At 53.5% G+C, this 14485-nt stretch overlaps 1 protein-coding gene across 7 annotated transcripts in view; it reads left to right on the top strand.

Moving 5' to 3' along the window:
• PTPRS (protein tyrosine phosphatase receptor type S) overlaps positions 1 to 14485 on the top strand; it is a 111957-nt gene that overhangs the window by 44604 nt on the left and 52868 nt on the right. For all 7 annotated transcript variants that reach the window (XM_019653402.1, XM_019653401.1, XM_019653405.1 and 4 more), the window contains exons 3-5: positions 2151 to 2296; positions 2903 to 3044; positions 9195 to 9383. In XM_019653402.1, coding sequence (XP_019508947.1) covers positions 2151 to 2296; positions 2903 to 3044; positions 9195 to 9383 — 477 coding nt within the window. The remainder of the gene's footprint in view (positions 1 to 2150; positions 2297 to 2902; positions 3045 to 9194; positions 9384 to 14485) is intronic.

Here is a 14485-nt window from a genome sequence, read left to right as displayed (position 1 = left end):
GCTCCAAAGGGAGGATTTTCCCAGAAGTAAGATTCCTAACCTGGCTACAGTGACTTTTCCCTGTGACCTTGGCTGGGGACACATATGGCCCAAGTCACCATTCCTGAGGCTCGGAGGAGGGGCAGCCGAGGCAGTCAGAGCCAGGGAGGCGGGCCTAGCCCTGGGCTCAGTGTGGAGCAAAACATCTAAGTCAGGCTCAAGGCCTAGAGGTGACAGGAGCATACGATGTGGATTTTAGGGGACAGATCCAGGTTTAAATCTTGGTGCTGTCATTTCTAAGCTGTGTGACCTCGTGCAAGCTGAATCTGTATAGCCCCATATATACAATGGGATTAACAGTCACTGCCTCAGGGATACACAGGAGTTGAATGAAGCCACACATGTCAGCGCACAGTGGGTCTACTGATTTTCAAGGGGAATGGCCAGTGTAGACATATATGGTCACATCAGTGGGAGCAGAGCTTTGAATGGGGGAGGTGAGGTCAGCAGGCCACTGAGATGGGCACTGTGTTTTTTTTCAAAGCCCAGCCTGAGATGGGATGAATGGGATGGATGGGATAAACAGGGGCCTGTGGGCACCCAGCCTTGAAACCTGAGGCTTCCTTGAGCTTCTCGGTGCTTCCAAGCGCCAGAAGTTTCCAGCTGAATCCCCGTGGTCTTCTGTACTCTCAAATGATTTTGAGGGCTCTGATACCCGGTATTGCAATAACTTGAGCTGTTCAGCCCCTTTCTGCATCTCCTCAGGCCCCAAATTTTTACTCACTTAATATTTTTCTTTAATCAGCTTACATTTTTATTCAGTCCTTTAAATAATAATTTTAAATTTATCTTGAAATATTCTAGTTCTAAATCTAAAAAGAGGTACCAAGGTATGAAGCCTCCTTCCCCATATCCACCCAGTTTCTCTCTCCAGAGGCAGCCACTGTTTCTAAACACATACATACGCATGCACACGCACACACTCTTTCCCCCTTTTCATTTTTCTTACCACACAAACAGTAGCATTCGCTACACTTTTTTACCCCTCACAATTTTTTCTGTTCCTTTTTATGTTTTGTTCCTTTCCTAGTAGTTCATTTTAAAAGCATCCTTGTCCCTTTTTACAGCTGTGTAGTATTCCACTTTGTGGATGACCCAATATTCATTTAATCAGTCTTCTTTAGTTGGATACATAGGTTATTCCCCTAGGACCTTGTAAATATGTTGCAGCTTTTGAGTGTGTGGGTAAAAATCTCAGAAGTAACTGAATTCATTTTGTGGAATACATTGTAGCATGACTGTAAATGGAAATCCAGTATCCCTTTGGGCAAATCACAGGTTACTGTGAAAAGTCAACAAAAAGGAAAGAATGTGATTGAACTCTGGCTGGATACTGTAGCCTGTTCCAGGTGCAGAATTGAGGCTGTCTGGGGGTGTTCAAGACATAGTAGCTCCCCCTTGAGATTTTCTCAGAGAGACTTACTACATGAGATCGTTGTGGGGGACGAAGAAGATAAGCACAGGCTCCAGCTCGGTTCAAATCCTGGTGGCTACGTGCGTGTGTCCAAAGCAAGTGCCTTGTCTGGTCTGTGCCTCAGTTTTCTCATGTATGAAATGGGAATTATGATGGCCCTGCCTCTCAGTTCTGTTGGAAGGATTAGATGTTACTAATCTTAGATGTTTACTAACCTGCTTGGTGCCTCAGTTTCCCCACATGCCTCACCAGGGGATTAGACCAAGTTATCTCCTTCCAAGTCTTTTCAGGGCTAAGGACCCTCCATGGTTTGGCTGGTCACCACTGGGGCCCTCTAGGTGCAGAATTTGGGGACCCCAGATTCTTGGGGGGTTCTCCCTTTCCACCATCCCCTGTGGCATTGAGTGGGTGAGTCCACGTGAGGCTGTGTCCACATGTGAGTGTGTGTGGCTGTTATATCCAGGCGGTGGTGGTTTGTGGGGGCTGTGCAGACACCAGGGCACTCACAGGTGCTTTGACGGGGAGAAGCGTTCAGTGGCAGCATTTCTTCACCTCATTTTCTCCCCAGATCTCCTGTTGGGCCCATATGGTACCTCCATGGCCGGCAGGGGACGGAGGGCATGTTTGCATGGCCCCATGGGGTCCTGGCCATATGCCTGGGCTCACCAGACCCCTCTTCGTCCTGCTCTATCCCTAGAGCCCCCCAGGTTCATCAAGGAACCCAAGGACCAGATCGGCGTGTCAGGGGGTGTGGCCTCCTTCGTGTGTCAGGCCACGGGTGACCCCAAGCCACGGGTGACCTGGAACAAGAAGGGCAAGAAGGTCAACTCGCAGCGCTTTGAGGTGAGTTGGGGGTGAGGGGAAGCAGCCTGGGAGCAGCACCCTCCCAGATGGGGCCATGGCAGCTCAGTCACAAAAGAAGTCACAGAAACGGTCCCCAGACATAACATGCGCAGCCAGGGCAGGCAGGCCTGGCTGGGCACCCTCTACAGCCAGAGCCCTTCCACCCACTCCCTGCCATGTGGCCCCACCTGCCTGCTCAGTGAGGGCCCTGCAGTGTGACTTGCTCTGTCGCCTTCATGCTGTGCGGCCTCAAGCAAGGCCCTGCCCTCTCTGAGTCTTACCTCACACTCACACAGGCTCACGCCCAACATCACTGCTCACAGAAAGGAATTCACAGCTCTATCCACATGGGCGTGCTCAGACACACGTTTCCACATCCAACATGTGCCTTCACATGCCTGTCACACAGACTTAATGTGCATGTCACACACCTCCATACATACACAATGCCCTTTACTTGTACATGTGGAAGCCCAGATTTCTGCCTAGTGCATTTACCTGGGACATCCATATACAGGTGTGTGCAGCCCCCAGCTCCTCTCCTGGGACCCCTGGGACCCCTGGGACCCTGGCTTCACCCTGACCTTTCTCCTTTGCCCCTGGCAGACGATCGAGTTTGACGGAAGTGCGGGGGCTGTGCTGAGGATCCAGCCGCTACGGACACCCCGTGATGAGAATGTGTATGAGTGTGTGGCCCAGAGCTCAGTTGGGGAGATCACGGTCCATGCCAAGCTCACTGTCCTCCGAGGTATTGGGGTCTCCAGCGTGGGTGGGGGAGGAACTGGGCCATGGGTTTTGGGGACAAACACCAAAGGCATGTGTGAAACATTTTCTCTTTCAGCCTGTAACACTGGAGGGCCCAGAGCCTGCTGGCACGATTTATTGAGACTTTGCAGGAAAGAGGAATGTTAAGAGACTAGAGTCATCCCCATTTTTTTTTAAAGATTTTTTTTATTGGGGAATTAGGGGAGGGGAACAGCGCTGGGGAATCGGGGAAGGGAAACAGACAAGTTGCTGTTCTTTTGTTCTTCAGTCTAGTTGTGGAGGATGTCGCTTCACTGGCCCGTGTTGGTATTATCATTGCGCTCTTCCTGGGTGAGGCATATCGGTTGCCGGCCACTGGACGGCCGCTCATGGCGGCTCTTGGCAGCTCACGCTGGCTGCCGGCCACTCACGGTAGCTTATGGTAACCCACTGCAGCCTAAGCCATCACCTGTGACTCACAGCAGCCCAGCTCCAGGTCGAGCTGTTGTTCACCATCTTAGCTGTAGAGGGCACAGCATCACTGGCCCTCATGTGGGATCTGGACCGGGGCCCTGCTGCTCAGAGCTGGCGTCCCAAGCCAGCTCTTAACCAACGTGCCACTCGGCCAGCCCTGAGCCCCATTTTTTATCTTAGTCGTGCTCTTATAGTTATGAGGCTGATCGAACCCAAACTGGTTCAAGTAAAAAAGAGAATTCATGTAATTAAAACATTCTGCAGAGTATATCAGCTTCAGGTTCAACTGAATCCAGGAGCTCATACAGTGTTCTCAGGGCTTACTGTCTCTCTCTGCCCCTGGGTTTGTTTTCTTCCATATCCACTAAACCCTCAGTGAGATGCCTCCCATTAGCTCCATGCTCCCAGGCCCCACCCAATAAAGGACCAAATGACCTAGGACTGGTGCGCATTGGTCCAGACTGGCTCACTTGACCATCCCTGAGCCAGGGATTATCCCTGAGTCTTTATGGCTGGAGGAGTAATCAGAGGACTCTGATTGGCAGAGCCCTCCCTGGAGTCCAGGGTGTGTCAGTCCTCACAGATGAGTCAGTAAAGCGTAGTTCCCCCAAAGAAACAAAGGAGGAATCGATGCTGGACACACACAACTTGCTGCCCGCCCCAGCCCTATACATTCACCTGGATCCTTTGGGAACACTGCTTCGCTGGGCTGCGTACTGGCCTCACTCAGGTGGGGGGACGGGCACCAGGAAATTGCTTCCTCATTATAAAACCACAGCCTTTAGACAGCCTTGCCACAAACCTTCACCCAGATGCTCCATGCTGTCTTCTCCATTGCAAGGTGGTTTTAGCCTAGGGACCTGCAGCTTGAGTTCTAATCCTGGCCCTGCCACTCTGTAGCTGTGTGACCTTGGACAAGTTAATGAACCTCTCTGAGCTGCAGTTTCCTCACCTGGGATAACAGCGATACTCACCACAAGGGGTGGTTCCATGAACCAGGTGAGTGGATGATACAAGTGAGGGACCTGCGCAGCGCCGCACAGGGAATTAGCACTTGGTTGAGTCTGTGTTTGTCTGACATTATTATTATTGTCGTTGTTATTCTGGTTTGTATAAGACAGCTTGGGGCTGGCCGAGTGGCGCAAGGTTAAGAACTGGCTTGGGATGCCAGAGGGCCCCGGTTCGGATCCCACATATGAGGGCCAGTGACACTGCCCTCTACAGCTAAGATGCTGAACAACAGCTCAACCTGGAGCTGGGTCTGCCATGACGGCGTAGGCTGCAGCCCCTGTGGCAGTGGGTTGCCATGGGCTACCACATGTAGCCCGCAGCCAGCGTGAGCGGCCAGCAGCCGCAGTGAGCGGCCGTCCAGAAGCTGGCGACTGATCTGCCTCGCCCGGGAAGAGCACAATGATGGTGCCAACATGGGCCAGTAAAGCAATGTCCTCCACAACTAGACTGAAGAACAAAAGGACAGCAACTTGTCTGTTCCCCTCCCCCAATTCCCCAGTACTGTTCCCATCCCCCCAATTCCCCAATAAAAAAAAATCTTTAAAAAAAAACAACAAAAAACGACAGCTTGGCCACCAGCCCTTCTAAAGCTCTCAGATTGGTGGGTTCCGCCTGTCGCCTGCAGGGGCACCCTGACCCTGTCTGATCTATGAGTATGAGCCACAGTCAGCAGTTAGGTGGGAGGTGTCCTCTACATGTGGCTCCCGCGGTGGGGTTCTTGCAGTGTCCTCCAGGGCAGTGGAGCTGTAGTCAGATTGGAGCCCTGAGAGGAGGCATCCCATTGGCCCCATGGGTACTTTGTTCCAGATCCTGGCATGTGACCTTTGAGGGGTCGCTTGCTCAGAAAGCTCTCCTGTGACTGTCTGGAAATTCTTAAAAATTTTTTAATAAGAAGTCCCATCATTTAATTTTATGTGGGTCGTGGAGCTGGTAGGGTAGACCAGCGGGTGGGGGGGGGGTTATGAAGGGAGGAGCCCACACACCCTGCCCCGCCCATTCCCAGCAGATATTTTTGCTCTGACCTTTCCTGGGCCCAGACGGAACAGCCTGCCTCTTGTCGTCCTGTGCCAGCCTCCATTGTAAGCTTTCAGAGAGTTAAAAGAACAAGCTGTGAATCTATTAAGCGCCCAGTCTTTGGGCGTCTGGGAAAGCTACGACTGTGCTCCCTGCCCCCCATCAAGGCCTCCGTGGCGTCTCTCTGTGCTCCAGCTGCTAGAAGGACATGGTGCTTGGGCTGGGCGCCCAGCCCAGGGTGCTTGATCCAGGAGCCCTTGGCCTCCCTGCCCCGGGCCCCGAGCCCCGGTCCTTGGCTGAGCTGGGAAGGTCTGAGCTCCCAGGCCCAAGACTCCCTGCTTGTCCCCCCGCCACCTGATTGTGGACCCCGCTCATGCCTCCTGTGCTGTTTTAATTAAACTCTGAGGAATCAGACACAATGTGGTACGTGGTGAACATTTTTGTTTAATTAGGAGCTTGTGGTAACGTCAGGCGGCCACGGCCTCCCCCAGCACCTACGTGCCTGCTCCCCACCCCTGCTGGCTGCCACCCATACGTGCTCACAGGGACCCCAGCAGAACTGCGTACACATGGGAAATGCTCACGTGTGGACATGCATAGGGTGCAGGTGCATACACAGGTGAACGTGCATGGCGCAAATGGGAGCACAGAGGCTTGCTGGCAGACCCAGCCTCCAGCGTGCACAGGCCAGCCAGAGCACCAAGAACTGAGGCCCAGTTGTTTTGGCCTTGACCTCTGATGATGTCATCAGTATTAATCAGAACCACCTTTGAGGTCCAGGCCTCAGGGCCTGAACCACCTCAGACAGGGTCCAGCTGCCCCTCTGACCCTGATGGGTCCAGGCTCAGTTTGGAGGTCCTGCAGCTTCCAGCCCAGCTTCCTCTGGGTTCAGCCAGGCCTAGGTACAAATCCCAGCCTTGCCATGTCCTAGCTGTGTGACCTGGAGCAGATGTGTGTCTGTCTGAACCTCAGTGTCTCTCGCTGTGAAATAGGCCCCGTCTCTGAGGAGGGCACAGGGAGGTACATGTACAGCACCTAGTACATAGTTAGCACTCAGGACTGGGGACTGGGGGCACTTGCCCTCCATGCAGCGACTCTTGCATGGGCCAGGACCACAGCCCTCCTATTCTAGGAAAACCAGGATGGTGCTGCCCTCTGCCCTGCCCACCTCTCCCTGCCCCGACCCCCGACCCCCGCCGTGAGCCTAGGGCTCAGTTCCCTCCCCACATGGTGGCCTCTCACCCACCTCTTCCCCAGCCCCACCGGTCGTCCTGTCCCGATGCCCCACCATGCCCAGTGTATATGTCAGCAAATCCATGTGTATCATTTTTTTTTTACACAAATAGCAGCATTGTCTACATCAGGAAGCAGCAAGCTTTTTCTGTAAAACGCCAGAGAGTAAATATTTTTGACTCTGCAGGCCAGACAATTTCTGTTGTAACTTCTTAGCTCTGCTGTCGGAGCAGGAAAGGCATTATGGATGACGTGGAAATGAATGGGCATGGCCGTGTGCCAATAAAACTTTATTAGCAAAAACAAGCAGAGGCCCGGATGTGGCCTGGGGGGCCACAGTTTGCGATTCTTGGTCTACACCATCTTTCACTTTGAACTCTGTCCACTTGGCAACATATCTTGGACTTTGTTCCAAATCTGTTTGTAAGGTGACCCCTCCTGCTTGTTTCAGCGTCCTGTCCCATGGGTGGCCCAGCCTGTGTGTAACAGATCCCTGTTGACAGATGTTTAGGGGTCTCCAGCCTTTTGCTGTTACTACTAGCACCTCAAGAATAACTGTATTCCTCTTGTATATCGCACGTGGATACTGGAGATGCTGAGATGATGGCTTGGGTGGGGGCGTCCCAGGTGGACAGCACCAGGTCACCTCTCCTGGCCCAGGTTGTACCAACCAGCATTCCTGCCAGCCACCAGCAAGCATGCCTGTGTCTGTTCAGTCTCACCAGCACCCTGTGGTCACTTTTGTCACTTGTCCATCAGGGCTGGGTGGGGGCTGTATTAGTTTGCTAGGGCTGCTGTGACTAAGTTCCACAGATTGAGGGGCTTAAACGTATTGTCCCACAGCTCTGGAGGCTAGAAGTCCAGAATCAAGGTGTCGGCAGGGTCAGTTTCTGCTGTGGCCTTTCTCCTGGCGTTGTAGATGCTGTCCGCTCCCTGAGTCCTCACGTGGTTTTCCCTCTGTGCCCTAATCTCTTCTTATAAGGACCCCAGTCCTACTGGATTGTGCCCCGCCCTGATGGCCTCATTTTACCTTAATCACCTCTTTAAAGACCCCATCTCCAAACACAGTCACAGTCTGAGGTCCGGGGGGGGGGTGAGGGCTTCAACATAGGAATTTTGGGGGAAGGGGACACATTCCAGCCCAGAACCGAGGCTAGTGGCTCTTTTAATTTGCGATGAGGCGCCAGCCCCTGCCCCCTGGCTCAGGAGAATCCTTTGTACATTGTGGATGATAGGCCAGACCAGAGCTGGGGGTGTTAGGGGTCAGAGCAAAAGGACCCTGAAGTCCAGGTGCTAGAGAGAGCGAGTGAAGGACAGGAGTGGGTGGGACCTGCTGGGGGTGCCCGGAGCTGCCTACTCTTGCCCAGTGTCAGCTCCAGCTAAATTAGGCCATGGAGCCCATGGGGCAATTTGCAGAGCACACAAATAAGGGCCACTGGTCAGTTAGCTGGCTCACCTCGTCGCCTCAGCCCTAACTCACAGCTTTACCAGTCACTGGAAGTTGGGGACCAAGGTTCTCAAGGAGAGGGGCGTTATCTTCTCCTTGTGTCCCTCCACCCCCTTTCCCATCGAGGGAAATGAGACCTTGGCCATGGAACGGAGAGATAGAGGCCCGGCGGCATGGTGCCTCTCGTGGGTTGACAGCAGCTGACCCGGAGTCATTCACTCATTTATTAAGCGCCCACTGTGTGCCAGGCCTTGCATTGGGTGGCAGGACACAGCGGCAACACACATACATCGTGATAAATGGAGTGTGACACTCAGACATTCTGGAGTTCCAGTGGATTTGTAATTTGGGGGTGTGAGCTGGCCTGAGGCCACGCGGATGAATAGTTAGCTGCTGAGGGGTGATGTGGGCGGGAGCTTGATGACTTTGAGGAATAGGGAGGCCTGTGTGGCTGCATGGAGAGAGTGAGGGTGGCATGAGGTGGGGCCGCTGGGCGAGCAGTCTGGGTTCCTCTGGAGGGTGGTGGGGACCGTGGAAGGGTGTGGTCTAGTTTACGTTTTGAAAAAGTCCCTCTGGCTGCTGTAAAAACAACCCTAGGGTTGTGCAGCCTCGGCACTGCTGACATTGGGGCCTGATTGATGCTGTGGGGGGTGTCCTGGGTACTGTGGGGGGTTGAGCAGCGTCCCACGCCCCCACCCCAGTTGTAACAACCGAAATACCCCCAGACATCAATCACCAAGTGTCCTCAGGGGGACAGAATCACCCCAGGTGGAAAGGCCTGGACTAGCCTGATGTCCTTCCAACAGCTGTTTTACCTGCGATGGATCCTACCCATAGGCAGGAAGAAACAGGCTGTGGGATGTTACCTGGCCAGGTGGGGGCTGGACCCAGGGCCAGCCAGTCCCCGAGCCCCACCCTGTAGGCGTGGCCATGTGGTAACCAGGCTTCTGCCGTTTTTCCTGTCTCTGCCCTCAGAGGACCAGCTGCCCCCCGGTTTCCCCAATATCGACATGGGCCCCCAGCTGAAGGTGGTGGAGCGGACACGGACAGCGACGATGCTGTGTGCTGCCAGCGGCAACCCTGACCCTGAGATCACCTGGTTCAAGGACTTCCTACCCGTGGACCCCAGTGCCAGCAACGGGCGCATCAAGCAGCTGCGATCAGGTGAGTACAGGTGGCCGGAAGGATGTGGGAGCCAGAGAGGGCAACAGAGGGAGGGCAGCATCTGTAGGGCCCAAGCCCTGGGAACTAATGGGGGAGAGAAAGGCAGAGATGATGTGTAGCCATGGAACCATTGGTGAGCTGAACCCATGGGGTTATAATGGAGCATAGATTGACAAGTGTAATGGGGAGCTATGGCAGATGATAGGAGGAGGGTTCATCAGTGCCTAAGTGGGGATATAATGGGCCCAGTTGTGCACAATGATGGAGAGCAATGGGGGTCCCTGGGGCAGAATGTTTCCAGTTACCAACTATGAGGTTCTAATGAGGCACAGAGAGTTGCAGGTGATAGAAAGCCACAGAGGATGGTGGCTATCTGCAGTGCCCCAGCAGTGGGTATACATAGGGAGACAGACAGGCAGAGATGATGGGGAGCCGCAAAGGGTGGCAAGGGAAAGGCATCTTCAGTGCCTAACCACTGGGTGTATAATGGGGCACAGATAATCAAGGTAATAGGGAGCCATGAAAGGTGGCATAGAGAGAGTATTTTCTATGCTAAAGTAGTAGGCATCTCCAGAGGAGATAGTGGGCCATAGACAGGTAAGGTAGGGAGCCATAGAGAGCTGCAGGGAGAGAGTGTCTCCAAGACTGAAGCTGTAAGGATGTAATGGGGCAGAGACAGGCAGATGGTTGTATTGGAGGTTTGTCTGTGATGGGTCACAGACAGGCAGCCTAGGCTGTTTGTTTTGGCTCTGGCTGGGCTAAGGGGACCTTGGGACAGGGCATGAGGCCTTGGCCACCTCGAGGATAGACAGTTGGTTCCACAGTTGTCTCAACATAACACCCATATGCTCCATCTGTGAGTCCATCTGTCTGGGGGTCTGTGTGTTTGTTGTGTCAGTTGTCCCCCTGCCTCACAGTATGTCCACATGTGTGTGTCTGGGCTCCCTGTGCTGGCCTGACCTGTGGGCACACGCAGGCCATGCGACCGACACACGGGTTTGCCTTCTTCCTCCTAGAGCAGAGCTTGTCCAAGCTCATCTCGGCCACACGTGTACTCACGTTACCTACCGCCCTATGCACATGCACACGGGGTGCATGTCATATACCTCATGTGCATGTCACAGGCCACAGCCCCGATCATCGTGTGTGCAGACATGTGTGGTGGGAAGGTGCCCGAGTGCACTCACACATTTCAGTCTATTGTGAGAACACACATTGGGGTGCACCTCTTTTTGCTTTCCCTCTCCCCTTCCTCTGAAGACCCCTACCCTGGAGCCACCCATGCGTGAAGGCCTCCCAGCTGTTCTCAGTGCCGCCCTTACTCACTGCCCAGTCTCGTCTTCCGAGGAGCCTGTCTGCCCATCCTCTACTTTCTGCTCCCCTTCCAGGGATGACCCAAACCCTGAAACAGGGCAGACATTAAGCTCGGAATTTCTGCGCTGGGGAGATAGCCTGACCCTTCCTGACCTGTCTGAGGATATTTGCAGCTTTGGGGAATGATGGCAACCTTGGGTATCCAGTTGCTTCCCTGCTGGTTTCTGCCATTGTCATCTGAATGTAGTGAAATGATTAGGAGCATGGACCCCAGGGCCCGATGGCCTGGGTCCGATGTCAGCTGTGTCCGAGAGCAGGTCCTCTCTGGGTCTCAGCATCCCTATAAAATGGCCTGCTCTCTGGCATTATTGCGAGGGGCCCATGACGGCATGCCTGGCACATAGTAGGTGCGCAGTGAACATACACTGCTTTAGTAAATCACAATAAATCTGATCATTATGCTGACTTCCCCTCCCCGCCCCACCCCACCAAGGATACAGGCTTCTGTGTGACCACCGTTAATGATCCTGTTCTCTTTTTCTTATCCCTCTGTTGTAAACGTTCAGAAACCTTTGGTAAGTCTCATTTCTTCACTGTGTCAACAACTAACGTTCCCTCTTTGTTCCCCGTCCCCTCCCCTCAGACTAACAGCCACCGTGACAGTAACTGTGACCCACTCCACGTGGCATGTTTACTAACCCAGCCCTCCCCACCAGCATCTCCCCTCACCAGCCACCCAGTCTTCCCCAGCCAGGCACCAAGGGGCTGCAGAGAGAGGAACCCAAAAGGAAAAGAGGAAAACAGATAAATTCACTGCGTCTGGGCCGACCCCAGAATGGGGGCTGAGGAGAAATTGGGCTTCCTGGAGTTTGTGAAGCTTTGTACAGAACAGTCCACCTCCCCCATTCTGGGCATTATTTTCCTGCTGGAAAATAATGAAATTACAGAAATTTGGGGGCAGAGGTGAGAGGGGAGTTTTCTAGCTAGGCCAGTACCAGGCACTACTCCATCTTTTCCCAGCATCCAGCCTGAATCCCCAGAAACCAACTGCTGGGCTAATTCTTTACTAAGGTGAGAATGACTGATACTGGCCCTTGATCGTTCCTTCTCATCTTCCTTGGGGTACATCCTTTCCTTAATATAGTGGCCATGGGCCATTTGGCCATCTTGGGAAGAAGTCCTGTTCTCTGGCTTCCAGTTTCTACCACCATAATCCACATGTAGTGAAACAGCCCAAAGCAGGGGCCAACCTAGTTTCCCACTGCCCTGGATTCTTGTTCTCCACCTTGCAGCCTTAGACAAACCCCATCTCCTCCCATGTAGAGGAGATAGTGGCCTCAGCGGGTTGAGGATTTTGTAAGATATCATTACATAGGGGCCCCAAAAAGTTCAACCTGGAGAGTCCCCAGCCTGAGAGGCTGAAGAACTGGGTTCAGGGCTCTCCCCTGCCTCTTACTCATGGTATGACAATTCCTGGCCACTTCTGGGCCTCAGTTTACCCGTCTGTAAAATGGGCCTGCGCCAAGCAAAGGAGCTCTGTTTTTTCCACCCTTGACAGCTTCTCTGCCTTGGTCTTGGGGTCCCCTGTGTTCGGTGGGGTTATCGGCTGTCATCTACAGAGAGGGGACGTCCAGATCTTCCCAGGGAAGATGAACTGAGGGTGTGACACTCTAGTCCGGGACCTCCTTTTCCTGTCCCCTGAGTTGTCCCTGCCCCCAGTGCCCAGGTGAACACATACATAACCCTTTCCTCTTTTCCTTTTGGAAGTGAAGGAGGCTGCAGGGCCCCCCTCTGCCCTCAATCCCCTTTCGCTGCCCTCCCCTGTCCCTCTTACTTGGCCTGTAACACCTTCCCTTTGCTTTATTAATGCCCGGCCCTGGGGCACTAACCCCCTCTCCCACTGTCTCTAACAAGATTCCTGAGATCCCTAGCACTCCCTGCCCCTCCCAAGAAGGAAAGAAGGAAGGGAGGTCATGGACCTCCCTCCCTTGGCCCAGAAGGAAGGCAGCCAACAGGGCTGGGCCAGGCCATCGACCTCTTTGGGGCATAGTGACGCCCCCACTTGCCCAGGGGATTCCTGCCTCCACAGGAAACACTCCTGGTTGACATGCTCTCCAACCTCCCCTGCCCCTAAGAGCCTTACCTCCTCTTCCTCAGCAATGCCTGCAGGGTCCGTAGGCCCAGGCTGGCTCAGCCCCACCGGAGGCAGAGTGGACAGGCCTGGCTGGTGGCCCAGCCTGCCTCCCTGGGGCCCCCCGGCCCCCCAGGACTGCCTTCTGTCATTCACCTTACTCTCTCTGCTTCCCTTACAGAAAGCACTCCGATCCGAGGTAAGAGGCTCTTTCCTCACCCACCACTCACACTCTTACTGCCCACCCAGCCCCCCAAGGTCCATGGGGGCTGCCCCCAGGCCCCCCTCCACCTGTCTCCTCGCCACCCTGCCCAGTGTCTGTCCAGTCTCTGTGTCTATGTCGCTGTCTGTGGCTGGGGCCAGGTGTGGCCATGGTGGCTTCTCAGTCTACCTGGCAGCAGGAAGGGGGCTGCCCCTCCCCAGGAAGGGGTAGCACCTCCCATGCCCACCCAGAGTGCTGGGAGCCAGGTTTCTGACCACTGCTGTGTACACAGCCCTCGTCCGTCTGCAGCCTCGGTTTCCCCATCTGTAAAATGAGCATGTAGAAGGGGCCTTCGGGCTCTAAAACTTTGATCTGGGGAGGGTCCAGCCTGAGGGAGCAGAGAGACAGGCAGTCTCAAAGGCCACGTCTGACTTTGGCCCCCTAGTGCTGCCCCAGAGAATAGATTAGGATAGGCCTGGATGGGAGCCCTAAGAAAGAGTCCATATCTAATTCAGGTGTTACCATGAAATGCTGTGTGACCTACAGCAACCTCCCTGCCTTCTCTGGGCCTCCATAGTAATACCTGCCTGCCTGCTTCCCCAGAGACTTGAGGTTGGGAGTGGGGGGGAAATAGGGATGTTTTTTGGGAGCAGAACCCTCATCCTCAGCCCCCAGGGAGAACCTCCCAAGTGAAGTGTCCCATATCACTCCCATGGGGCAACCACAAATAAAGCTAGGAGGAGGAGGAGGGGTCTGCTTGGGAGCTTGGACTGGACTTTTGGACTCCTGGTGCCAGGGGCTCAGATCAAAGCCTGTGATTCTAACCCACTTGGAGCTATTCACTCATCTTCATTTACAGGTCAGCGAGCACTTGGGTTCAGGCCTGTGATTCAAACATACTCACAGATGTTTGCTCAGTTTTATTTACTTATGAAAATGAGGGCTTTGCTTTCAGACATACTTGTGGAAACTTTGCCTCATTTTTAATTATTCATGGGCACTGAAGTAGTGTATCATGGCCCATGATCTAAAACATACTTAGAAGTGTTCGCTTACCTTCACTTATTTGTGAAAACGAAGATTCGTTCCAGACTTGGGGGTTCAGGTATCCTTGGGGAAATTTTGGTCTCATTTCCATTTCTCATGGGCACTGTAGTGCTTGATAGAGGCCTGTGCTTTCAAATATTTTCAAGACGTTTCGTTCACTTTTATGTGTCCGTGGGAAATGGAGTGTGGTCTGGGCCTGTGACTTCAAACACACTGAGGGGAAATCAGTCCTATTTTTATTTTCTGACGGGCACCAAGATCTGTGACTTGGGCCTGTGAATTTTAAATATGCTTGAGAAAGCTGGTCTCTTTAAATGTTTATTCACTCAGGACCAACAAATTATTTGATCCAGGCTTGTTATTTCAGACTCACTGGGGGCATTTCAACCTCAGCTTGTTTTTTTTTTT

This window comes from Hipposideros armiger, unplaced genomic scaffold (genome assembly GCF_001890085.2).
Source record: "Hipposideros armiger isolate ML-2016 unplaced genomic scaffold, ASM189008v1 scaffold_202, whole genome shotgun sequence".
In the NCBI taxonomy this organism is placed as follows: domain Eukaryota; kingdom Metazoa; phylum Chordata; class Mammalia; order Chiroptera; family Hipposideridae; genus Hipposideros; species Hipposideros armiger.
This window is presented reverse-complemented; position numbering and strand designations above follow the sequence as displayed.